We start from the raw sequence: 21356 nt of genomic DNA on the forward strand, positions 1-21356 counted from the left end.
GGCCTCCTCCCGGTGGGACATGCCTGGAAAACCTCACCCAGGAGGCGCCCAGGGGGCATCCTTCTCAGATGCCCGAACCACCTCAACAGGCTCCTTTCGATGTGGAGCAGCAGCTGCTCTACTCTGAGCCCCTCCCGAATGGCCGAACTTCTCACCCTATCTCTAAGGGAGACGCCAGCCACCCTTCGGAGGAATTTCGAAATTCTAATGAAGTTTTTTTTATTTTAAATTTCAAATATCTATATATTTGAAATATCATTATCTTAAAAATGTTAAACATGGAGAATGATTTAAGCAGCATTTGAAAATGTGTGCATAATATTTATGAGCTACTGTAACCTTTCACCCAAAGAAAAAAGGCCACAAACAGTGAGGCAGATATTTTTATTCAGCACTTTATGATCAAGTTTACAACAACAGGACAGCAAATTCTAAAACTCAATTACACATTTTCTTAGGGCCTGGTTATTTAAATCCAAATCACTTTCATGAATCCATCACGATATGACAAACATAATAAAGTTTACATAAAACAATCCAGCAGGTCGAATGTATCAGAGAAAATCTTTAAAAAAAAGAAAAAGTGCAGACCAGCTTTCATAATAATGAATTTAGCCATAGTATTTTAAATGTAATGTAAATGTAAAATGCCATATCATAATACTATAAAATAAAATATGTTGCATGGGCAGAGGTAATTTAAAATGAAAATCCTCCAGCAAAAAAAATCTCTGCTTTTTCTGGAAACGTATACAATCACAAAAGTCAAATTCTTTCACAATATTTATAATGATGGTTTTATTAAGAAAACATGAGGTTTCTGCATTGTATTCATACTTCAGTCTTTTATGTTTAAAGTTTAAATGGTTTACAAGCATTAATTACATTAAAGAGGAGATCAGTGCGCTCATTTCCAACTCCAGAGCTTTCTTCTCAGGCTAGTAAAGTAGCTTAATGTGATATCGAGTATTTTTACTATTATTTTTTTTTAATCCTCTGAGAAACAGGCTACTGTCACTTTAAGGCCCCTCCCCTCTCTTAAAACTTATCTTATGATTAGCCAGCTTTCAGAAGCCAGTTGAGGGGCGGCACTTGGAGCTTGTGATCTGTACTAAAAGTACTTTTCTTTACAGGGATTACATTTGCATACCTCAGTATTTAAAACTTTGGCCACGTTTAACATGAATGTCTAATGCTGTATTATAAAATATATGACAGAGAATAAAGCCTCTTTAAAGTCTGAATACAGCAGGTTATGTTTGCTTGCAGCTACTCAACAGGTATAAAAGAGAAACAGAAGTATTACACAACCAGGCAGTTGTTGACAGACATATATATTCATCATATTGTAAAAAAGAAAAAAAAAAGAGTATTACATCTATATTTACATACAGCAATATGTGTGTTTAGAATTTTTAAATAAACAGCTTATATGGAGCAGTAAGTGAGAACATACTGGAGGGTATAAAAAATAGATGGCTCTTTCCTTCCCTGCTGTCACTCAGTTATTATTTGGATCACAACAACCTGAGATCAACCAGTGCCTACATTAAAGGGACTCCACTATGTTTTTCAATGAGTTTAAATCCATTTTTAACAATTTAATTTTTCAAAGTTTGTTGTTTTTGTTGACAATAAACTATATATTTTTTTAACATTTAGGATTCAGATAGGGCTGAATTTGATCGATCATTTGTGCCTTCTCTCTGTAGGTTTGAGTCAAAGCAGTCCTGTAAATTGAGCTGTTCCAGTATGTTTAGCTGGTGGACTTTGCTGGACTGTCAGGTGGATTTAGAAAAAAAAAAAGAAAGAAATCCAATTTGCATGCCAATCTGAGCTCAGATGCAGATTATTTAACAGGTACTCACAGTTCTTAAACAGCTTTACGGAAGATAATTTATTCAAAATTACAGAAATGACTATATAATTATAATAATATGCTGCACAATTATCATTCAATCCTTTTTTTAAATATATAAACGTATGGTTAAAAATAATAAGTGTCAGATGTTTTAATGGTTTTGGATTCTTGTGTTGAATAAAATCAGACTGTAGATTTAGTGGAAAGTCTGTGAGGTGTTATTTGCTAAATTTTAAAAACTTTTCTCAGATTGTGCTGATCACCAGCTGATCACCAGCTCTAGCTACGAAAGTCTTCCCTGCAGCGCCAACAAACCCAGAACCTCCGACTTGTCTTATGCTTTGTTTTTATTTAATCCCAAATCTGCACTTTAATTTCTACTTTTTCTCAATGAATTTGTTGCTGTAAAACCAGTGATTCAGAGTGCAAGACCTACAGCCCTGAAAAAAGGTTTTTACAATCTTGGACTTATTTATTTATATTCCCTGTTTTGTCCGTTTCTTGTGTTGGAATGTTTCCTCGTTTTGATCGCATGAACATCGTCATCTCTTTAGCGTCCAGTGTAAATGAAATCTGAGAAAACAAAGGGACAAAAAAGGGAAAAAATGACTATGATTTATGTGTGCTGCAGACAAATACACAGTTTCTACTGAAATATATAAATGTAGTTTCAGTTCAACTGTCAAACACAGAAATGGGACGGTTCACGTCCACAGGTGGACTGTTTCATTTCTGGGCTCCGATGACAAATGTTAGAAACAGTCTCACCTCTGCAGTACTCAGGGTTGAAATTTTCATAGATGGGGTAGAGAGGGTTCTCCTGTTCGCTGCGATGCTTTCTGGCTCTTAGGACATCCCGAATACACTGATACAGGAAGGCATACTGGCACTGCAATGCAACAAGACTGTTATAATGTTGTAATAAACACCTTCCGGTGCTTTTAGAGCATTCACTGCAGAATTCATTCATGTCCCATGGAAAACACAGACATTAATTTCACTAACCAATAATTTGTCAGTTTCCATCAATAACCTTTTTTATTTCTGACAAAAACACGACGATAACAAAATAAAAACTAATGCAAAAGGACAAAATACTATTGATCCTTTCGTCAGCAAATAAAATTGAATTGACTAAAACACATGATTAAGACTAAATCTAAAACTAAATCAGCTTTGTTTTTTCTTTTTTCTTTCCTTTCCCTCAGGTCATCTGGATCCGTTTTTTTTTATCAGTTCCCAGTCAGAACCAGACACGGAGAAGCTGCGTTCAGCTTTTATGCTTCTTATATCTGGAACAAACTCCCAGAAAGCCTCAGATCAGTTGAAACACTCAGTTTATTTAAATCCAGGTTGAAGACTCACCTGTTCTCAACTGCATTTGAATAAAACACCAAATCCACACTTTTAAGCTTAAATTTCAAAACTTAAATTTTAACTGCTGATATCTACTGTTCTGATTTTATCTACTGTTTTGCTTTTTTTTTTGTTTTTTTTAATTAATTTTAAATCCATCCATCCATCCATTCGCTTCCGCTTATCCTTTCCAGGGTCGCGGGGGGGCGCTGGAGCCTATCCCAGCTGTCATGGGGCGAGAGGCGGGGTACACCCTGGACAGGTCGCCAGTCTGTCGCAGGGCCAACACACATTTTAAATCATGCTTTTTATTTGTTTTTGTTTTTAATGTCTCTGTAAAGCACTTTGAATCCCCTTGTTGTTGAATTGTGCTATATAAATAAACTTGCCTTGCCTTTATTTGTTTGATCCAGGTTTGATCAAGATTGACAATTTAGTATTATAACGACAGTAATTGGTAGAATTTTCAGACTACCATATTTGATAGCTTCCATTATTAATTTTTTTCTCACGTTTTAATGATGTAGCTCCAGTTTAGTCTAAAATTCTCATTGTAATATTAATAGTTGAACTTGTTTTTTATGTACAATAGTATTTTTTTTTGATTTGCTACAAACTGGTTTGGGTGTGGTAACGTCATCAGAAACTGTTTTTTCAAAACCAATTTGCATTCAATATTTACTAAAAAGGAGGATAACATCCTATTTCTAAATCTTTATTGGTAGTTAAATTCTAGATTAGGTCAATATTTCCTGATGTTTCTTGTCTAATAGTTTCAGTTTTAATGATGTATTACCATAAACCATGCAGATTTATCAATAGCCAATAAAATCTGGTTTCTTTTCTTCCAATTATTTGTTTTTTTGCGACTGGTTTATTTCAAAGTCTATTGTTGTTTGCCTTTGCTTCCATGTGGGACTATCCTTAATCATATTCTAATAAGTAAAATTGAAATAATGACTAAAATACCTGCTAAACATAATGAGATGAACTGAAGTGCTACAATCACTGGTCTAAGTGGGAGAAATGTCTGGTGTACAAGTTGAAATCAAATAATCAAACGAATGTCCTAGAATTCAAAGCTAAATACTTAAATATTTGAATGTAGCTCTTACCTCAGTCTGGACCATGTGCTGGCGGTGCAGGCGGAGGTCGAACACGCAGCCGTAAAGGTCGATGGTTCCTTTGGAGTCCAGCTGCTGCAGAACCCGATCCAAAGCAATGAAGGTCCCTGTGCGCCCGACTCCAGCACTAACAAGCAAAAACATCCAGTTATCAAAGATCTTAAACAGAGAATCAAAGAAGGTTCAAGGACTCAATAGTTCACTTTTTTTTTGGGGGGGGGGGGTTTCTAATGGCGGGATTCTGTTAACTCACAGCCAATCAGATTTCTCCCTGAGGACAGCCTCAAGCATCTACCTGCAGTGAACGACAGTGGCTCCGGTGCTGGGCGATCGGTCCACATAGTCCCGGGCTGTCCTGACAAACTGGATCAGGGACTGGGTGCTCTCAGGGACGCCGTGATCAGGCCACACCGTGTAGTGGAAGTGACGCAGTACCCGAGGATAACTGCAGTTGCTCTCCTGTCCAGGTCGATAATGGATTTATTAGGATTGTTATCACCCATAGCGACATTCAAGGTCTGGATTTTGAGGCTTTAGATATAATGTAACATAACGACATAACGTTCGTTTCAACATAACATAGTGGAAATCAACTTTTTCATGGCCACACCAAAAACATGCAGAAATAATCAGAATAATCCTTCTGTAGCCTCTCGATTCACCCTCTCCATGAAACAAGGGTGGTTTCATGGAGGTTAGCTCCTCCCCTTTTAACAGATATTTGTACAGCAGGTGGGTGGACTCTCTGTCACAGAGATAAACATACTGTATAAGGATATCCCCTTAAAACCTCAAATCTCTGCAACTTTACAGACATTGGTTGGCCATGTTTATCACATGAGCTTTATTTGGAGAAGTTATGAAAATGAAAGCTTCACAATAAGTATATCCCTTCTTCATTCTTTAGATATTACTGCTTTTCTACATTTTTACGCTGGAATAAAAAACGAGAGTAAAAAGAAACATACCGAGGTGATCTTGAACTCTCGGATGGTCCACTCAGGCAGGACAGACTCTGACAGCATCTGAATGACCAGATCACCGTAGTACAGAGGCTCTCTGTCTGCAGGCCAGTACTGGTCACACTTCACCTGGAAACACAGCATTCATATAGTTTAATTACTTCTCAGGGTTGAGTTTATCTTCCTTTGCTAACCTGTGAGAAGAATCTGGAGCTCTTTTCAGCTTGCAATCAAAGCTCATAATTTCAGTTTCATAATCGTTCCACTCAAGTGGACATTTTGATCAAGCGGACGCCTCACCCGTCCTTTCTCCACACACTGGGTCACCATGATGATGTTGTAGACGCCGTGCTCCCACACCATCCGCCAGAAATCATCTTTTGTGCCCGGGAGCGGCCCCTGGGTGGCAATGTACTCCCTGCGGTAGTTATTACCCTGCACATGTAGGCAAGAGAGGCGGTATTAGTGTCATTGTCAGTGAGTGCGCTCAGTTTGTGCTTTTTAGCATGTGCTCATACAGGTATGTAGCTGGCGTTGATGTAATCGGAGCAGGGGTCGTCCTCCAGGTACGACAGCTTCACTCGGGTAGAATCATCTAGAAAAATGAAGAAATAAGTCACCAGCGGCTTTCATTATCTTTAACGTGTAGTTTAAACTAACTCTAATGCAATGAGTACTGAACTGGTTTAATAAATGTTGACTGAATTCCTCCCACTACATCCAGCATCCACAGAGCAACGTAACCATAAGGCGTTTTAGCTCCATTTTTGGTCTCCACCTGTTCTTATAAATAATTTCTGGGTTTTTAGCTTCTTAAGGTTTCTCTTTCTTCAAAAGCTGTAACTGTCTGCTGTTTGCTGCTGAGCTGGGCACTTTTAGAGGTTATTTATTAAGTAGTCATTTACCTAAAATCAGTTTGAACACCCAGAACTAAAAGTGTGAAGGCTATAAAAGCACCACAGGGCGACAGCCAGACTCTGACTCTGAAGTATTGCTAAAGTTTTCTTGTTTCTTGTTTTCTGTGTTTCATCATTGTAGAAGTTTCACTAAAATGTCTTTTTTCAAATTTTTTTTATCAGTTAACCTTTATTAAACTGTCAGTATATAGAAAAAAGGCCAATCAGTTTGGTAGTGGTAGTGTGGTAGTCTTGAGAGGAAAAATCAGGGATAAATTAATATTTATTAATATTTATTAAAAATTGTTTGCCAGTTTTTGGATAACATTAAAAATTTTGGATTAAAACAGGTTTAACTGATGCTCTCAGTCATTCAGTTATTCTTATTTTTTTCTTGCAATTTTAATAAAATTTATATCATCTTATTGCAGCTTTGCAATAATACTAAACATCAGATTCGCACATTTAACCTTAAACCAGCCAAAAACGAACAATTATGAAAATTGCCCAATTAAATTTCTATCAGTCTACTTAATGAAGAAGCAACCATCATTTTGAGCTACTGAGGGCATATTTGTAAAAGCAATAAGTGCAGATTCCTTATAGTTTAATCAATATGGTCACATTAATGTTTCACCATAGGGTAAAGGATGCAGTTTATGTCTGATGGTGAAATTCTAACACATCCACTCCAGAATAAGTAATGAAAACAGCGTCTCTCACAGCTTTCCTGAGGTTCTTATTATTGAATGTGAAAGATGTGTGAATGCGAAACAGACTCAGTAATGACTCATTTCACTGAGAGAGAGAGAGAGAGTGTGTGTGTGTGTGGTGTAAGTGTGTTTACTTCTCTGACAGTTAATTATAGAGGTGATGTTGTAAATGTGGCACCTCAAGTCATAAATCTGATTTTTTTGCAGTTAAAAATAACGGATGCTTAATTACTTTATTTTAAACTGAGGATACTTCAGAAGGAAAAACTTTGAAAATGACAAATTGTGGATGTGGAAATTACATTTATAATTGCGTAAAACAGATGTACCAAACAATCTTCATGTGATTAGAAATCTGTCTGTATATCACTCCCATAGCAAAAAATCAATGAACTAACATTTCAGACATTTAAAACTAATTTGGCATCATCCCCAACGACGCAGACAGAAAACATTTTCACAGACGTATCATAATTTTAAACATTACATTTCACAGATGATTCATTAATTGAGTAATAACAATTAAAAAATCAACTCTTTTGTGCTATTTCAAGCAAATGTTATTGTTACCTGAGTAAAGATTGCGTCATTCAAGGAAATTCAGATTCCGTGTCATTATTTAAAACCGCTCCTTTCTTTTTCTTTCTTTCTTTTTTTTTAATCAATCCATCCTTAATATAATTTAGCTGTTTTTCAGCCCATCATCACACTACCTTTGAATGAGCAAAAATTCAGTTATGCAAATTCATTAAACTGGACTCGGATACGAGGGCTGAAACTTTAAGATCAATTAAATTTGGCCAGTTGTTGGTATCAGCTGATCAACTGGTTGGAGGACATACCATTTTATAGTTTTTAATCTGCTGGTTGGAAAAAAGATGCTATGCGAAACTATTTTGTGACGTGTGGGTAATAAATAATATAGAGGACAATCTGCTTGGGTGGCTAAGAAATGGAAACAAAAAGCTAATTAAATGAGTAAATATTCCACATAGATGCTGTATTTTCAGTAGTATTGTGTAATTATGAAGGCTTTTATCACCTCAAGCCTCAGAGTTCATCCTTGTCACCAAGGGAACAGGTGCTGCCTCATTAAAGCTCTTGACGATGTGATAATTGCCATGATTTCCACTTTGATTTATTTTTCTTTCTCACTGAGGGACTTGAAGGGTTGTCAGCTAACTGTTATGTGGAGTGACTGTTTTTTTTTCTTTTTTCTTTTTAACTTTTTGAGAAGCAAAAAAGCTTTAAAGCTAAAAACTGCACTTACATGGCAGGATGTTGTTGTAGCGGTTCTTTCCTCGGTTTTCCGGCACTCGGGCGACATCCATCGTCTGGTTACGGCCGACATCCTTCAGATCCTGAACAGAGATGAGAATAATTACATTTGTACAGTTATAAACATCAGGACTTTGTGACTAACAAGACCAGCCAAAATCTGCTTTTGAAGAAAAGCAGTGCCATTCCTCATCAGAGTCATGGTACATTACTTGACCTTTAAGTTTCAGAGAAGCAATGATTGAAAAGCAAAATGGTTCTGAAAAGGCGGGCAAGTCAAACCAACAGCCAACTGGCATAAGCATGAGCCCAGAACAAGCAGTTTGATTTGCTGTGAAGTTGGTACACAATTGGAAGACTTTCAAGGTTTTTGAGTGTAAGATGGGTGTCCAAAACCCAGAGTTATTCCAACAGAGTGATCTGATGTTATTCAACTGAACTGCGAAGCACTTTGATGCAGTTTAAAAGACCTATTTTGTTTTATTTTATCAGTGACTGTATATCACAGAAGTACTTGTTTTTTTTAATTTACCTGATTTAATTTAAGTTCATTTGTTGTTATTAATACCCACACAGTCAAAGGGACTGTGTGGGTATTAATTTTTCCTTATTTTATAGTTTTAAAGGTGCTCAATGATGTCAAGAGAGTGAGCCGTGTTTGGTGAGGAAATAAATGGCTGCACCCGTTAGAGACTCTTCTGTCATTCTTAATGCCAGGGGCTGCTACAACAGTGATTTAATATTATTAATATGCAAAACCTCTGGTAAAAGAAACAGTGTGTCTTTCTGTCTTCCTGAGATTTAACACTCCAAATGAAAACTGAAGACATGCCCAACAAACAAATAGTATGATTGATCAGGTTCTTGAACACACTTTTGTAATAATTTTCATACACTTACCTCAAACTCTTCAGAAAGCAAGTAGTTGGAGTCGGCCTGCAGCTTGGTCAGATGCGACTCGAAATGGCCCGCTTTGATAGGACTGAACAGAGAAAGATAGACAAATACTCAGCAAAAGGTATATACTGGAGGTAGAGTGGTGATTTTTAGCCATTTCAACAAATTAATTACATACAAAGTTTCAGAAATAAAGCCTAAACTCTCACCTGGTGATCCGACGGTTACTGCAACAGAAGATTAAAAAATTGAATTAATTCATGTGACAGTACAATAAGGTGGTGAAACATAGGTTGGTTTATAAAGGTGGGTAATCAACTAGACAGTAACACAAACATAATACAGGAGTGAAAATGATACATTATGTATAGTTTTATCGCCTCTTGTAACATTATACAGTAAGAAGAATACAATATGGTTCTGTTATAGCAATATTTCCAGTCTAGTAGACAGTCAAAACATCTCTATTATTTAATTCTTTATCTATTACTTAATTGTGTTGGTGAAGTCTTTATCAAAGAAAAAGCTGCATGTAACAGTCCAAAATGTATGCTCTCCTAGAGCTTTCTTTTTCTAAAACAGTCCAGCGAGCTGGATTGGAGTCCTTGTTGTGCTAATTCTGGCCCCTGGGCCTTACATTTGACACCCTTGTTCTAAAATGTCATTGACTGTGATTTTATGCAAAAGTGGGGTTTAATTTAATCATCTATAATTTAGCTGGTTCAATCAACACTTAAAACATCTCATATACTCAGTCAAAGAAAACCTTACATTTGTGACCTTAAAGTCATTTTAATTCATGGCCCACAAGCTGAGGTGGGCTGGCCTATCCTGTGACAGAATGATGGACAGGCTGAGATGTCTGACAGACGTGTAATATGAAAGATACCACAACAACAGCCTATTTTTACACATTCGGTGGGTTTAAAACACTTGCGTCTAATCACATTACTGCAATTTACACGCCTTGCAAAGCTGTCCCGTAAGCTGAATTGGACCCTCTGGTCGGTTCTGGCCTAAATAATGCAGGAATTTTTCATCTGCGATTTGTTTCCAAGTGAATTTGAGATCTGATAATCACTGCTACCAGCAAACGCAGAAGAGCATCGTCTTTATGTCCAGTTAAAAAACACGCTGTAACTGTAAGCTGGGGTCATTTATGAAGCACAGAGAAGCTTTGTTTCTACGCTCTGTTACATTTGTGGTTGATGAGCTGTGGCCAATATACAAATGTATGCAGACACACACACACACACACACTAATTAACAGATGCTGCGGCCTGTGGTGGGTGAATGATGAGGTAATCTGAGAGAGGGAGCGAGCACTTTATTGGAAACTAATTCTTCTTCACACACTCACATATTGGACGTGGGAGGTGTTGGAAACTAATATCTCCCTCTCTCACGTACTGAAGAAGAATAATTATAGATGTGCCGCGCGCACAAACTTACCTCCGGACGCCCATATACATCCCTGAAGTTGGAACTTCTTTCCACATGCTCATCCTCACCACCGGGTTCTCCTGCACAGCCCTACACAGAAAATATCAGCACTGATTAGGAACATTAAGATCAAAGAGTTAAACCAATGAAAACATTTGAGCCGTGCCCTCTACGCTAATAAACATGTTCACCAAATCACAACTAATTAACTCTGTAAATTAGCTTAACAGCTAAATGACTGTGAGAAAACTGATGTGACATTTTGGAGCTAATTTTCTGTTCAGGGCTCTGTTGTGGGGCCATAAATGTTACATAAAGTCATGAAGCCAGTCGGAAATTTCACACTGATGCCACAGAGACAACGCCCCATCCAGAGTTAGTGGCATTGATGGTGTAGTATTAAAAAAGAAATGTGTGTTATCTCAGATATGCTTTAAAAAGCTGTTAAAGTGTCCATCATTTTGACTTATACAAGAGGAAATCTGCAAACAGAAGAACAGATTCAACTTAAAGGTAAAAAACTCTAAGCTGTAGTTAAAAAAAAGTTTACTATTCTGTTCTTAGTCTGAAATAGAAAAACTTTTAAACTTAGCCAAATTATATTCTCCTTTTTCTTTGCACAATCTTAAACTGTCAGATGGTCCAAACAAACATGATGGTAAATGGTCTGTATTTATATAGCGCTTTACTAGTCCCTAAGGACCCCAAAGCGCTTTACATATCCAGTCATCCACCCATTCACACACTGGTGATGGCAAGCTACATTGTAGCCACAGCCACCCTGGGGCGCACTGACAGAGGCGAGGCTGCCGGACACTGGCGCCACCGGGCCCTCTGACCACCACCAGTAGGCAACGGGTGAAGTGTCTTGCCCAAGGACACAACGACCAAGACTGTCCAAGCCGGGGCTCGAACCGGCAACCTTCCGATTACAAGGCGAACTCCCAACTCTTGAGCCACGATCGCCCCACATGACCACAGGTTCAAATAATGAAGTAAGTGTTTGAAAACGGTAGAAGCCAGCAATCCAGTGTTTGGATCTCAGCCTAATCCGGCTTCATCAACAACTTTTCCTATATTTCACTTTGTTTTTAACTTGACTACAAACTCTGGCTTTCCCGCTTTGTTCTGATCGGTTTAACATTTGTTTTGAAGATTATGTAATCTGTTGTTATATTAATATTTCCCCTCTGTGTCTATCTCTGCTCCACTCCGTGTGTGAGGAAGTGCACTCAACGTGAAACTGTGAGCAGGGAAAGGATGCGCTAACATGACCAACTGGAGTTCAGCACCTTCATAAGTCTCTAAGAGAAAAAAACCTAGATGATTTAATTTGAAAATCATTCAAATACACAGCTGTGTTTTAAACTCCCAAACACTGACTCATTCAAAGCTCCCGTAGTGGAGTTTCAGATTAAAGAGCAGGAAATGAGCAGCACATGTTTTGGCTGATCTTACACTTCCAAGCGTCCTTGAGGTAACTACAAGCAGAACACCTAGTGTACTCACACTTTGCGTAGCCTCTGTCTGTAGGCCAGCAGAGAGACGACTGCCACCATCATACCAATGAGGAACATGCCAGCACTCAGACCCTCCACCACACCACCTAGAGGCTCTGACAAAGAACAACACATATCGGGAGATAGCTGAGGTTAGACAGACCAGCTGTGATGTTTCAGCTTTTACTTCATGTGCCCTTGAGTGGAAGGTGTAGATAAAACATCTGTGTCATATTAATGAGTCAAAACTCAAAGACAAATTTTTAAAAATTTAGATGAGATGGTCCCAAAAATTCATTAATTCTACTCATTGCTATCCTTAGTTTACGGAAAAGTTAGGTTTGGTTAAACTCAGGTAAGATTTTTATAAGAAAAAGAATAAAATCTTTAATCATCAGTGAAAATGGTCGGCCATCTCACCTGCGTGCGTCCGGAGTGGCTCTGACAGGTAAGTGTCAGTGAAGAGTGGCTGAGAAAACTCTCTGTGGTTCTCGTCAAACAGTCGGGTGAAGGCTCGCACGCTTAGCCTGCGCGAGCAGACACACACACACATACACGGTCAGTAGCTGAGGGGAGGTGTTTCTGTGCTCAGTGGCACTTCAGCAGCATCAGTTTCTCATTACCTGTATGATGTTTTGGCTTTCAGCGGCCCGTCACAGAAGGCACCGTAGCTGTCACTCAGATAGAGGTCACCGTCATGGTAATGATCACAGGATCCCCCCAACCGGTCTCCTCCTGCGCCCAGGTTCACCTCCACCACCTGATCAGGTATTGATTGACCACATTAATATATTGACAGATATACAACCAGCACAGTTCTTATTCAGAGGGTGACTGTGATCATTTTTTTAACTTCTTCACTTTTTTAAAAATTATCTTAAAAAATGTAATAAAATTAAATATTTTAATTCTAATGTCTTAAATTTTAATTATGCAAATAAACAATAAATAAAAATGTTCTTCGTGAAGATCAGAATCTTGAGTTTAATCAGCACCTTTATAATGACTAAAGGTTTGGTTGTTTATGTCAAGTCTACAGAAAACAAATATTTTGTTTGCATTTTTAGAAAAGTTAGAAAAAGATCTATTTCAACATGTAATTTGCAGATTACCTGCCCAGCAGAACTCTCAGTGTCCTGTGGACAGCGGCTGGGGAAGTAGGCAGTCTGATAGGCTCTGACGGATGAGTTGCTGATGTAGTCGCGGTATGAGGGCAGTGGGTGGCGCTGTTCTGGCTGCAGCATTTCATTGGCTGTCAGAAGAGACAAAAAAACTTGTCTACCTCCAGTTTGTCTGTCTGGAAATGAATGTAAGTCAAAGTAATGTAAACATGTGTTGGTGTGTTTGTACCATCAGACTCGGCCACGATCACGGTGAAGTATCGGACGGCTCCGTTGGTGTCGCTGAACCAGGAGCAGTTAAAGCGAAACAGGATGGAGGATGACTTGATCTTCGATGACCTTTTGGTGACACATACACTTTGAGGTGGGACAGGAGGGCCTGAAAGGAGAGAGGACTGGTTAAACAAATATAAGTGCCATTTTGACTTTTTATTGAATATATTTTTAGCTCATAATAATTGCAGTAATCATTTTAAAAATTAAGTTGGAATTTTTGTTTATTTTATCAAGATTTGGACATTTTATCAAGCACAAACTATTTTATAACTGTGAAATTATCATATGACATACATGATTATTCATGGCATTTAAAAATATTGTAATATTAATTGCAAAATAAACAGCACATTGAAATGTTTTTTCTGAAAACTCTGAAACAAGAAATGTACAAAAGTTTATAAAAACAAAAATTCTCAAAAGAGAAAAACAATATTATGCTTCCACAATCAGCACAATAGTATCACATGGTGATCATCACTACTAGTATACCACAACACTGTGAAAAGTATATAAAAATATAGTTTTGTTGTTTCTGAAGAAACTGGCTTTTCCAGTTTCCATTCGCTCTTTCTCCCAGTTTCATCCTTAGCTTTCTCTCTTCCTGAAATGCCACCTATAAAAAACTTGTGGATTTTCTGCCTTTTTCTGTTTCCAGTGCGCTTGTGTCAGGATGATTTATAATGCAACACAAGCACAAAGAGGGAGGAAGAGATGGACGTGAACTAAGGGGGGACAAAGAGAAGAAAGGAAAAGGTTTTAGCAGAGGAGAAAAGTTTCCAGAGTGTTTGGGGTCATGGTGACTTTTTCAAAAAGGGCAAAGAGAAAAATAAAGTGACACTTCAAAGATTAAGAACCTGTGTGTGTGTCTCCTTCCTTCATTATGAACACACACACACACACACACACACACACACACACACACACACACACACACACACACACAAAAGTTCCCTTCTGTTGTTTATTTTTTATTGTAGCAGGAGTTGACTGCACCAGATGTTCAAACTCGGCCTAGTTAGATAGAATCATAGGAGGAAGTGTGCTATTTAGAGGTTTTAGACCCGTAATAAATTAAAGATAACGCCTTTTAGTTCCAATTCAGTGTAAGGTATAGCTACATACATATACAGCAGAAACAAATGGGTTTGACAGCAAACACGGAAAACCAGATGATGTCGAGTCAGATCCCTTCTGTTTCTCTCTGGCACCCATGACAGGATCATGAAGTCATGAAGTTGGCTTATTCAAATAAGAGCTGGGTTTTAGAGTGAGTGAACAATCAATCACAATTTAGTTTGCTTGTAAAATGACAAACGTGACCTTAAACCTGAATGTTATTAGTGAAAAAACTCATGGCGAGTTCCCTAAAATGTGAACCACAATCTGGGAGTGAATTATGGGTGGACAGCTGACGGGCAGCTGTGCCAAAGTCAGTGATGTAAAAAAAAATGTCTGCTGGACGCTTTTCTTGGACTTTCAAGTAAGGAGAAATCTGTTCACAAGAGCTGCTTTATGTTGCTTTAAGTTAGTCATGGGCTGCTAGTTTGACTCATGGTAACTGCTAATTGAGTATTTCTAGCTTGCCATGTGATTACTGGTTATTGTTGATGTGTCAATCACAGCAGTAAAGTCAAACATCAGTCACTGAATCCCGCCTTAGCATTCCACCCGCTCCTCCAAATGTGATTGTGTTTGGCTACAGAAACCCAAGATGGCAGTGGACATAAAGCTTAACTACAAGTTAAAAACATTTGAGCGTTTTTAAGGAATTAGTTCAGAAAAGTATAGAATAGTATAATGCCACTGAAACAGGTAAAGAAAACTGACTATGCACAAACTTGGAGTAAAGTCAGTCTTCAGTTCCCTCTTTGTTTCCCAGGTGAGCAGTCCTACTTAAACTGAGGTTTTATTTAAACAACCAAATCCAACACTTTACCTGAGGGGAATATTGGTGTGTGTATGTATGCTTGTCTATCTATCAATATGAGGACCAATGAAATTTAATGAAAAGTGAGGACTGTTCTGGGTCAGTCCTCACATGCTTAAAGGGTCTTAGTTCAGGGCTCAGGTCAAAAAGGATTAGGTCCAGGTTAGGTGCCTGAGACTGCCTTATGTAAATGAAGATCCTTGTAAGTGTGTGCTTAAACTCACGGTCGATCATAGTGACGGTGGTGTGTGTCACCGGCGGGCTCGTCTGTCCGGCTGATGACACTCTGACCGTCACAGAGTATTTCCTGTATGGCTCCAAGTGGTCCAGTGTCACCGCTGTGATGCCTCCCACTAGCTTCAATGCTGAGATCAGCTCCCGGTCATCGTAGCGCCGACACTCAACCTCGTAAGAGTCAAAGTCAGCGTGTGGAGGTGACCAGGAGCAAGAGAGGGAGGAAGAGGAGAGAGGGAAGCAGTGGATGGACTTTAGAGAAGATGGACCTAGAAAAGAGGAGATAAGGACACAAGGAGAGGAAAGAAGTATAGAAAAAATGAAGACAAGATGAGAAGAAAGATGATGAATGAAAAGTGACAAAAGGAGACAAAAAGAACAAGTCCAATGAACTTTCTGTTTCTCACTTTGCTTATTTTCAAGTTTGACCTTCATGAGTAAAATAAATTCCTTGTGGTGTTTATCTTTTCAAAACAGAGAGCGACAAGTCTGCTGCTGCGAAAGTCCCCATTTATTTTTCCTGATCAGATGATAGAATCACTCTTTAAGAGATGATGAATGTTCCTGAGGACAAAGACAGAGGCAAAGGACAACACATTTGTCATTTTTTGGGCTGGGAGCAGACAGAAGATAGAAAAATAAGATGGAACTTTTGTATTCAAGAGGTGAAAATAAGGGCCTTTGATCAGTAAACATAAGCTAATTATGACATAATTATTGTACTACAAAATTATTTGGGTTAAAACTCCTGTGAGTACAACAGATAAATAGATAAAATCAGCACTAATCTGACTGCCCCCTCTTACATTAGCCAAACCAAATAAGTGAATATTTTGCTGAGATTAATTCATTCTTATTTCATTTGTGCTCATTTCTGCTGACCAGTTTTTGATTGGTTATTTCATGCAGTTTAACGGTTAGTAGTTGTTGAAATTCATTCGATTTGGGTAAGAGAAGAAAGCAGGCTGAGGTAGGTGTCAAAAATAGTGATCTTTATTTTACACACTTTCAGTGTGGGAAGAAAACTTGCAATACAATCTTCTGCGAATGGACCGCTCCCCATCCTTATATTACCCTGATGACGTCACAGTAAGATCTTACTGGAAATGATAACCGTTCCCCACACTCAAAAAGTTCTCCTTATATAGACATCAACTGCTACTTTAGAGAAAAACAAGTGTGTATTGTGTTGTGCAGTTTTGTGAAAGTATGTACAAAGAGAGACTGTCCTAAGACGACCTCCCTGTCCTTACTTAGTGTGTGTGTGAACGTGCGTGTTTTACATAACTATGTGCATGTTGTTATTCGCCTGAATATGTCCAAGTGACTGGAACAGGCCCTGCTGGACCCACCAGATCGAGTGGTGTAAATACACTAATGGACAACAGCTTAAGCAGATAGAAAGAATAATACAGAACAACAATAGACTGATTAAAGTTATGATAATCTGTATGCATTAATATCTGCTCAGATTAACATAGATATAATTCAAAGATTATTCTGTCAACTGATTCAACAATGGTAAATGATTAATCAATGATAGGTCTGATTATAACTGTGACCATAAGAATACAAAATAAAATATCTCTTGTCCACATAGTCATTATAACTTAAATCAATATGAATCCATGATTCAGTGAAAGTGTACACAGGTTACATGTAGAGACAGCATCTATCAATGTCCTCCAAGCCTTTTTGAAATGTTAAAAATAATGGCAAACGATTAAAGGTAATAACAAAAGCTTCAAGCTGTTCCGTTATCATCTTTAAACATTTAAAGATGGATTGATACTCTGCTTTTTGGTTGTAAAAATAGTTTTCGGGCTTTGGGGTGCACTCGCCTGGGTCTGTATTCAGTGAAGAATGAATACAACATACCTCTGATAAACAGACATTACTTGCATGCAGTTGTTTTTCAGAGGGATTTTTTGAGCCTTTTCCTTTAAGTCGTCGTTACTCTTCTAATGATACACAGGGAACTTTTGGCCATGTACAGATCTAGCTTTTAATTTTGTACTTCCTGTCTGAGTGAACTCAAAATAAGGGCTTCTCTGTGGGTATTTATAAATGTGTTAAATACTTCATCACTTCGTCTGCTGGAAATTAAAAAAGGAAGCTGTGAAGAGAAACTGGGTCAGATATATATGTGACCTGGATATTTTTTATTCCTCTCCCTGATGGTTTCAGTCCCTGCAGCCAAAAACCCTCTGGACAAGCAGGATAGGATTAAAAATGGATTTAACTCCACAGAGAGACTCAGAGCCTCTGTTGTGCTGCCATCAAGTGGAATAAAATCATAAATGCAGCTGGTTTGTAAAATGCTTTTAAAGCTTTGGATCCTCTTCTTGTAAGCTGATAGTATTTTTTAATGTTTGCTCAAATTATCTATAAACATAAATAAAACCATAAAGATTGTCAAATGTGCGGTCAGAGGTTGATTAATCCTGATCTGATTAACAGAAAATGCAAGAAACATGCCAAAATTAATATGCAGAAAAATTTTCCACTAACAGGAAATATTAAGAGAGTAAGGTCAGTATAAATATGTCTGATTAAATACTCGCACAGTAGTAATTGATTTATTTTTCTTCCTTTAGGTTCCCCCTACTTGTTCTTATGTTCCTCTGGATTGGCTGGCTCCTGACTGTTGGTCCACCTTTGGCTCCGCCCCCACTAGTAGTCATCAGAGTGAAGTTGTACTCTCGCCCTGGAAACATCCCGCCCACAATGCAGCTGGTCAGATGGGTTTGTGTGACCGTCAGCTGATCAGGAGGAGTCCACTGCAGACTGAAGTTACTGTAGTCTCCTTTGGTGGGAACAGCCCACAACAGCTCTATTGTGTCATTGCTTGGGCCTTGTTTGACGGACAGGTGGGCAGGCGGTTGGGGAGCTGGGGAAAAAAAGTAATCAAAATAATTTGGCATTTAAACTACATCAAAAAAATGTGCTTGTGTGTATTTTCATTTCACTCACAGGTGCGCCCAAATGCTGAAACATTATTGGTCAAATCTCCACTGTGCGTGATAACCTCAGCACGGTACAGTCTACCAGGGACCAGCGCAGTGAAGGTGTGACTTGTGTGCTCCGCACCAAGAGTCTGGGCTCCCAGGATGGATCCAGAAACATCGTACAACACCACCTTACGTAACAGGGAAACAAACAAATCAGCATGAGATTCTAATTGAGAACTCCACTGAAATTTTTTCTGTTTTAAAATCGGAGAGTCACGGGGAGGAATTTTAATTCTAAACCATAAAGACCGAACTCTGCAAAACATGGCTAGTGGGATTTATTTTTTTGTGGACTGAAGGAGGAGGTCATGTTTGCAACAGTTTAACTGCAGATATCACAGAGATACATTTACCTCATAACTGCTAAAGCTTCCCTCTCCATGGTGCCAGCTGACTCCCAGTCTGTCCGTCCATCCTGAACTCTCCACCTGTAGAGATGAGACTGGAGATGGGACTGCAGAGCAGAGGGGGGACAAAAAGGAAGAAGACATTTTAACAATGTGACTGAGGTAAGTGAAATGAGAAGAAACAGAAAGAAGAAAAATTTAAGAAAATAGCAAGGAAAGATGGAAGAGGAGAAACTATCTGACTAAATGCCGAGAACGTGGAAAAAATATCTTGAAGGTGAGAAAAGATGAGGACAGAATAAAATGAAGGCTAAGCGATGGCTGTGATGTTTGTATCCATACAACAGCACTGACTGACCGGTTCTGGCCAGCACAGATGATTCGCTGCTCATGTCTCTGCTCCAGCTCACCACCTGCAGCTTGTACAGACTGCCTGCTCTCAGCCCAGAGAACACACAGCTGTCTGCAGCCGAGCCCACCTTCTGCAGGTCCACCTGTTCACCTGCATTCTGAAGAACACACAGCGCACATTAACACGATGAAACTTAGCAAGAACTTAGCTTAGAAACTTAGCTTAGCATGAACATCAGGAAACATGTGAATGTTGATCCCACCGTGTGATGATCCCTCCTGCTCCCAGGAGAGACCTGCCTGTGATTGGTGGTCCCCTCAGAGATGCTGTACAGGGTCAGGTCATAGATGTCAACATGGCCATCGGATGGACGCCAAGAGAAGGAGAGAGAGGAGGTGTTGGCTGAAATGACCAATAGATTACTGACGGCAGCGGGACCTGAAGAAGAAAGGATTCACCTTGGGTCAAAGTGTGCATTTACAGGAGGTTCTTTCAGGAGGTTCTTTAGTGAAAATACTTCTTTTGACATGGGAGTCTATGGGGCCTGAATGACTGCTGGAGCCTCTAGTGGATGTCACAGAAACTGCAGGGTTTCAACACTTTAAAAAAAAAAAAACATGTAGCAGAAGAGTCATAGTTGTATCATAACTAGTTTTATACGTCATTAACGATCCGTCCTCTTAGTAAAAACTTCTAAATTGCGACTTACGTGTTTGCCCCTCTGCGCTTGCCTCCAGTGACGGCACGCCACCACTCAGCGTTACGACCCTCACGCGATACCACTTCCCTGACGTCAGACCTTCCAGAAGCTTGCTTCGACTCTCGGCTGCGACCGTTCTATTGATCACCACAATGCCGGCCTCGTCCAGCAGCTGCAGGCTGTAGCTGTCATATGCGCCCACTGGTTGCTCCCAGCTGACGGTGAGGCTGTGGGTGGTGTGATCATTATCAGCCTGGAGGGCTGTGACTCTGGCTGGAGCTGTGGTGAAGGAGAGAATTTACCTATGTTCAGTCTGCACTGATCTAAATGACAAAACTCTAATAATCTGTCAGGTGCCTTACCTGTCCTGCCTGTGGCTGTGTTGCTATTGCTTAGCTTCCCACTCATCGATTGGACAGTGATGGTGTAAAGGTGACCTGGGGTCAGCTCTAAAAAGTCCAGGGTGGTGACATGTTTGGGAACAAGACGAGTGTCGATAATGACTCCGTCCTAAAGACAGAAAGTTGAGAGAGAAGTCTTAAGTCGTCTGTTACTCCACCACCTCCGCATCCCTTCATTATACGGTCTGAACATCACCTATTCACAGTGTTGGGGAGTAACGGAATACATGTACCGCCGTTACGTATTTAAAATACAAAATATGAGTAACTGTATTCCGTTAAAGTTAGCGTTTAAAAAGGTGGTATTCAGAATACAGTTACTTTGTTGAAATAAATGGATTACACTGCGGTACTTTCCTGTTTCTTTTTGTCACGGGTCAGGACTGTTTGGGTTTTGTTTGACAGCTACGTTCTGTTGTTCCAGGCGGCAGCGTTACGGTTGCCATGGTTACAGTGCGACGCTCTCTCTCTCTCTGCGACTGTGTGTTTCCTGGGTGAGAGAGCGCCTTTTCGTTGTTGTTGTTGTTGTGCTAAGCTAACAGGCAGAATGCTACAAGCATAGCTCTAAAGAATGTAGCATCATGGGCAGTGTAGTCCGTGTTGCAGGGAGAATGGACTGCCATACACGTTATGTGTCTGTGAGCACGAGGAGGGAGAAAAAGGGGAGTGGAAAGGTACGAGTTATCATCGAGGAAAAACGGGAGCTGGAAGCATGTAAATATAATAATAACCACTTCAGCCAAGAAGAGTGCCTGACGAGCCCAGTTGTAAGTAAGCTATTAAGACTCGACTGTACACCGTGTTCGTGTTTTCCTCCGAAAACAATAAGTTCCATTGGAGCAGTCTTTCAACGCCTCTCTCTTGTCTCTCGCAAGAAAAGTTGACCCACACAACAAAGTAAAGCTATTTTTCGGCTACGAGCCGACAGGGACCCCACCGTATTAGTCAGAGGTCC

General features: G+C 39.3%; 1 protein-coding gene across 1 annotated transcript in view; it reads right to left on the reverse strand.

Moving 5' to 3' along the window:
- Positions 1-369: 369 nt before the first annotated feature.
- ptprb (protein tyrosine phosphatase receptor type b) overlaps positions 370-21356 on the reverse strand; it is a 39848-nt gene continuing 18861 nt past the window's right edge. The window contains exons 17-40 of the mRNA XM_085250815.1: positions 20363-20510; positions 20010-20279; positions 19563-19738; positions 19307-19457; positions 18955-19055; positions 18564-18729; positions 18199-18480; positions 15581-15859; positions 13380-13529; positions 13142-13281; positions 12653-12789; positions 12450-12556; positions 12040-12145; positions 10540-10620; positions 9297-9314; positions 9091-9172; positions 8183-8273; positions 5822-5898; positions 5604-5738; positions 5310-5432; positions 4637-4800; positions 4333-4468; positions 2630-2750; positions 370-2434 (exon numbers count right to left, since the gene is read on the reverse strand). Coding sequence (XP_085106941.1) covers positions 2412-2434; positions 2630-2750; positions 4333-4468; positions 4637-4800; positions 5310-5432; positions 5604-5738; positions 5822-5898; positions 8183-8273; positions 9091-9172; positions 9297-9314; positions 10540-10620; positions 12040-12145; positions 12450-12556; positions 12653-12789; positions 13142-13281; positions 13380-13529; positions 15581-15859; positions 18199-18480; positions 18564-18729; positions 18955-19055; positions 19307-19457; positions 19563-19738; positions 20010-20279; positions 20363-20510 — 3264 coding nt within the window. The 3' untranslated portion in view covers positions 370-2411. The remainder of the gene's footprint in view (positions 2435-2629; positions 2751-4332; positions 4469-4636; positions 4801-5309; positions 5433-5603; positions 5739-5821; positions 5899-8182; positions 8274-9090; positions 9173-9296; positions 9315-10539; positions 10621-12039; positions 12146-12449; positions 12557-12652; positions 12790-13141; positions 13282-13379; positions 13530-15580; positions 15860-18198; positions 18481-18563; positions 18730-18954; positions 19056-19306; positions 19458-19562; positions 19739-20009; positions 20280-20362; positions 20511-21356) is intronic.

Source organism: Mchenga conophoros, linkage group LG17 (genome assembly GCF_057382185.1).
Source record: "Mchenga conophoros isolate Kocher_MC1m ecotype Shallow Benthic linkage group LG17, M_conophoros_male_GT1.1, whole genome shotgun sequence".
In the NCBI taxonomy this organism is placed as follows: domain Eukaryota; kingdom Metazoa; phylum Chordata; class Actinopteri; order Cichliformes; family Cichlidae; genus Mchenga; species Mchenga conophoros.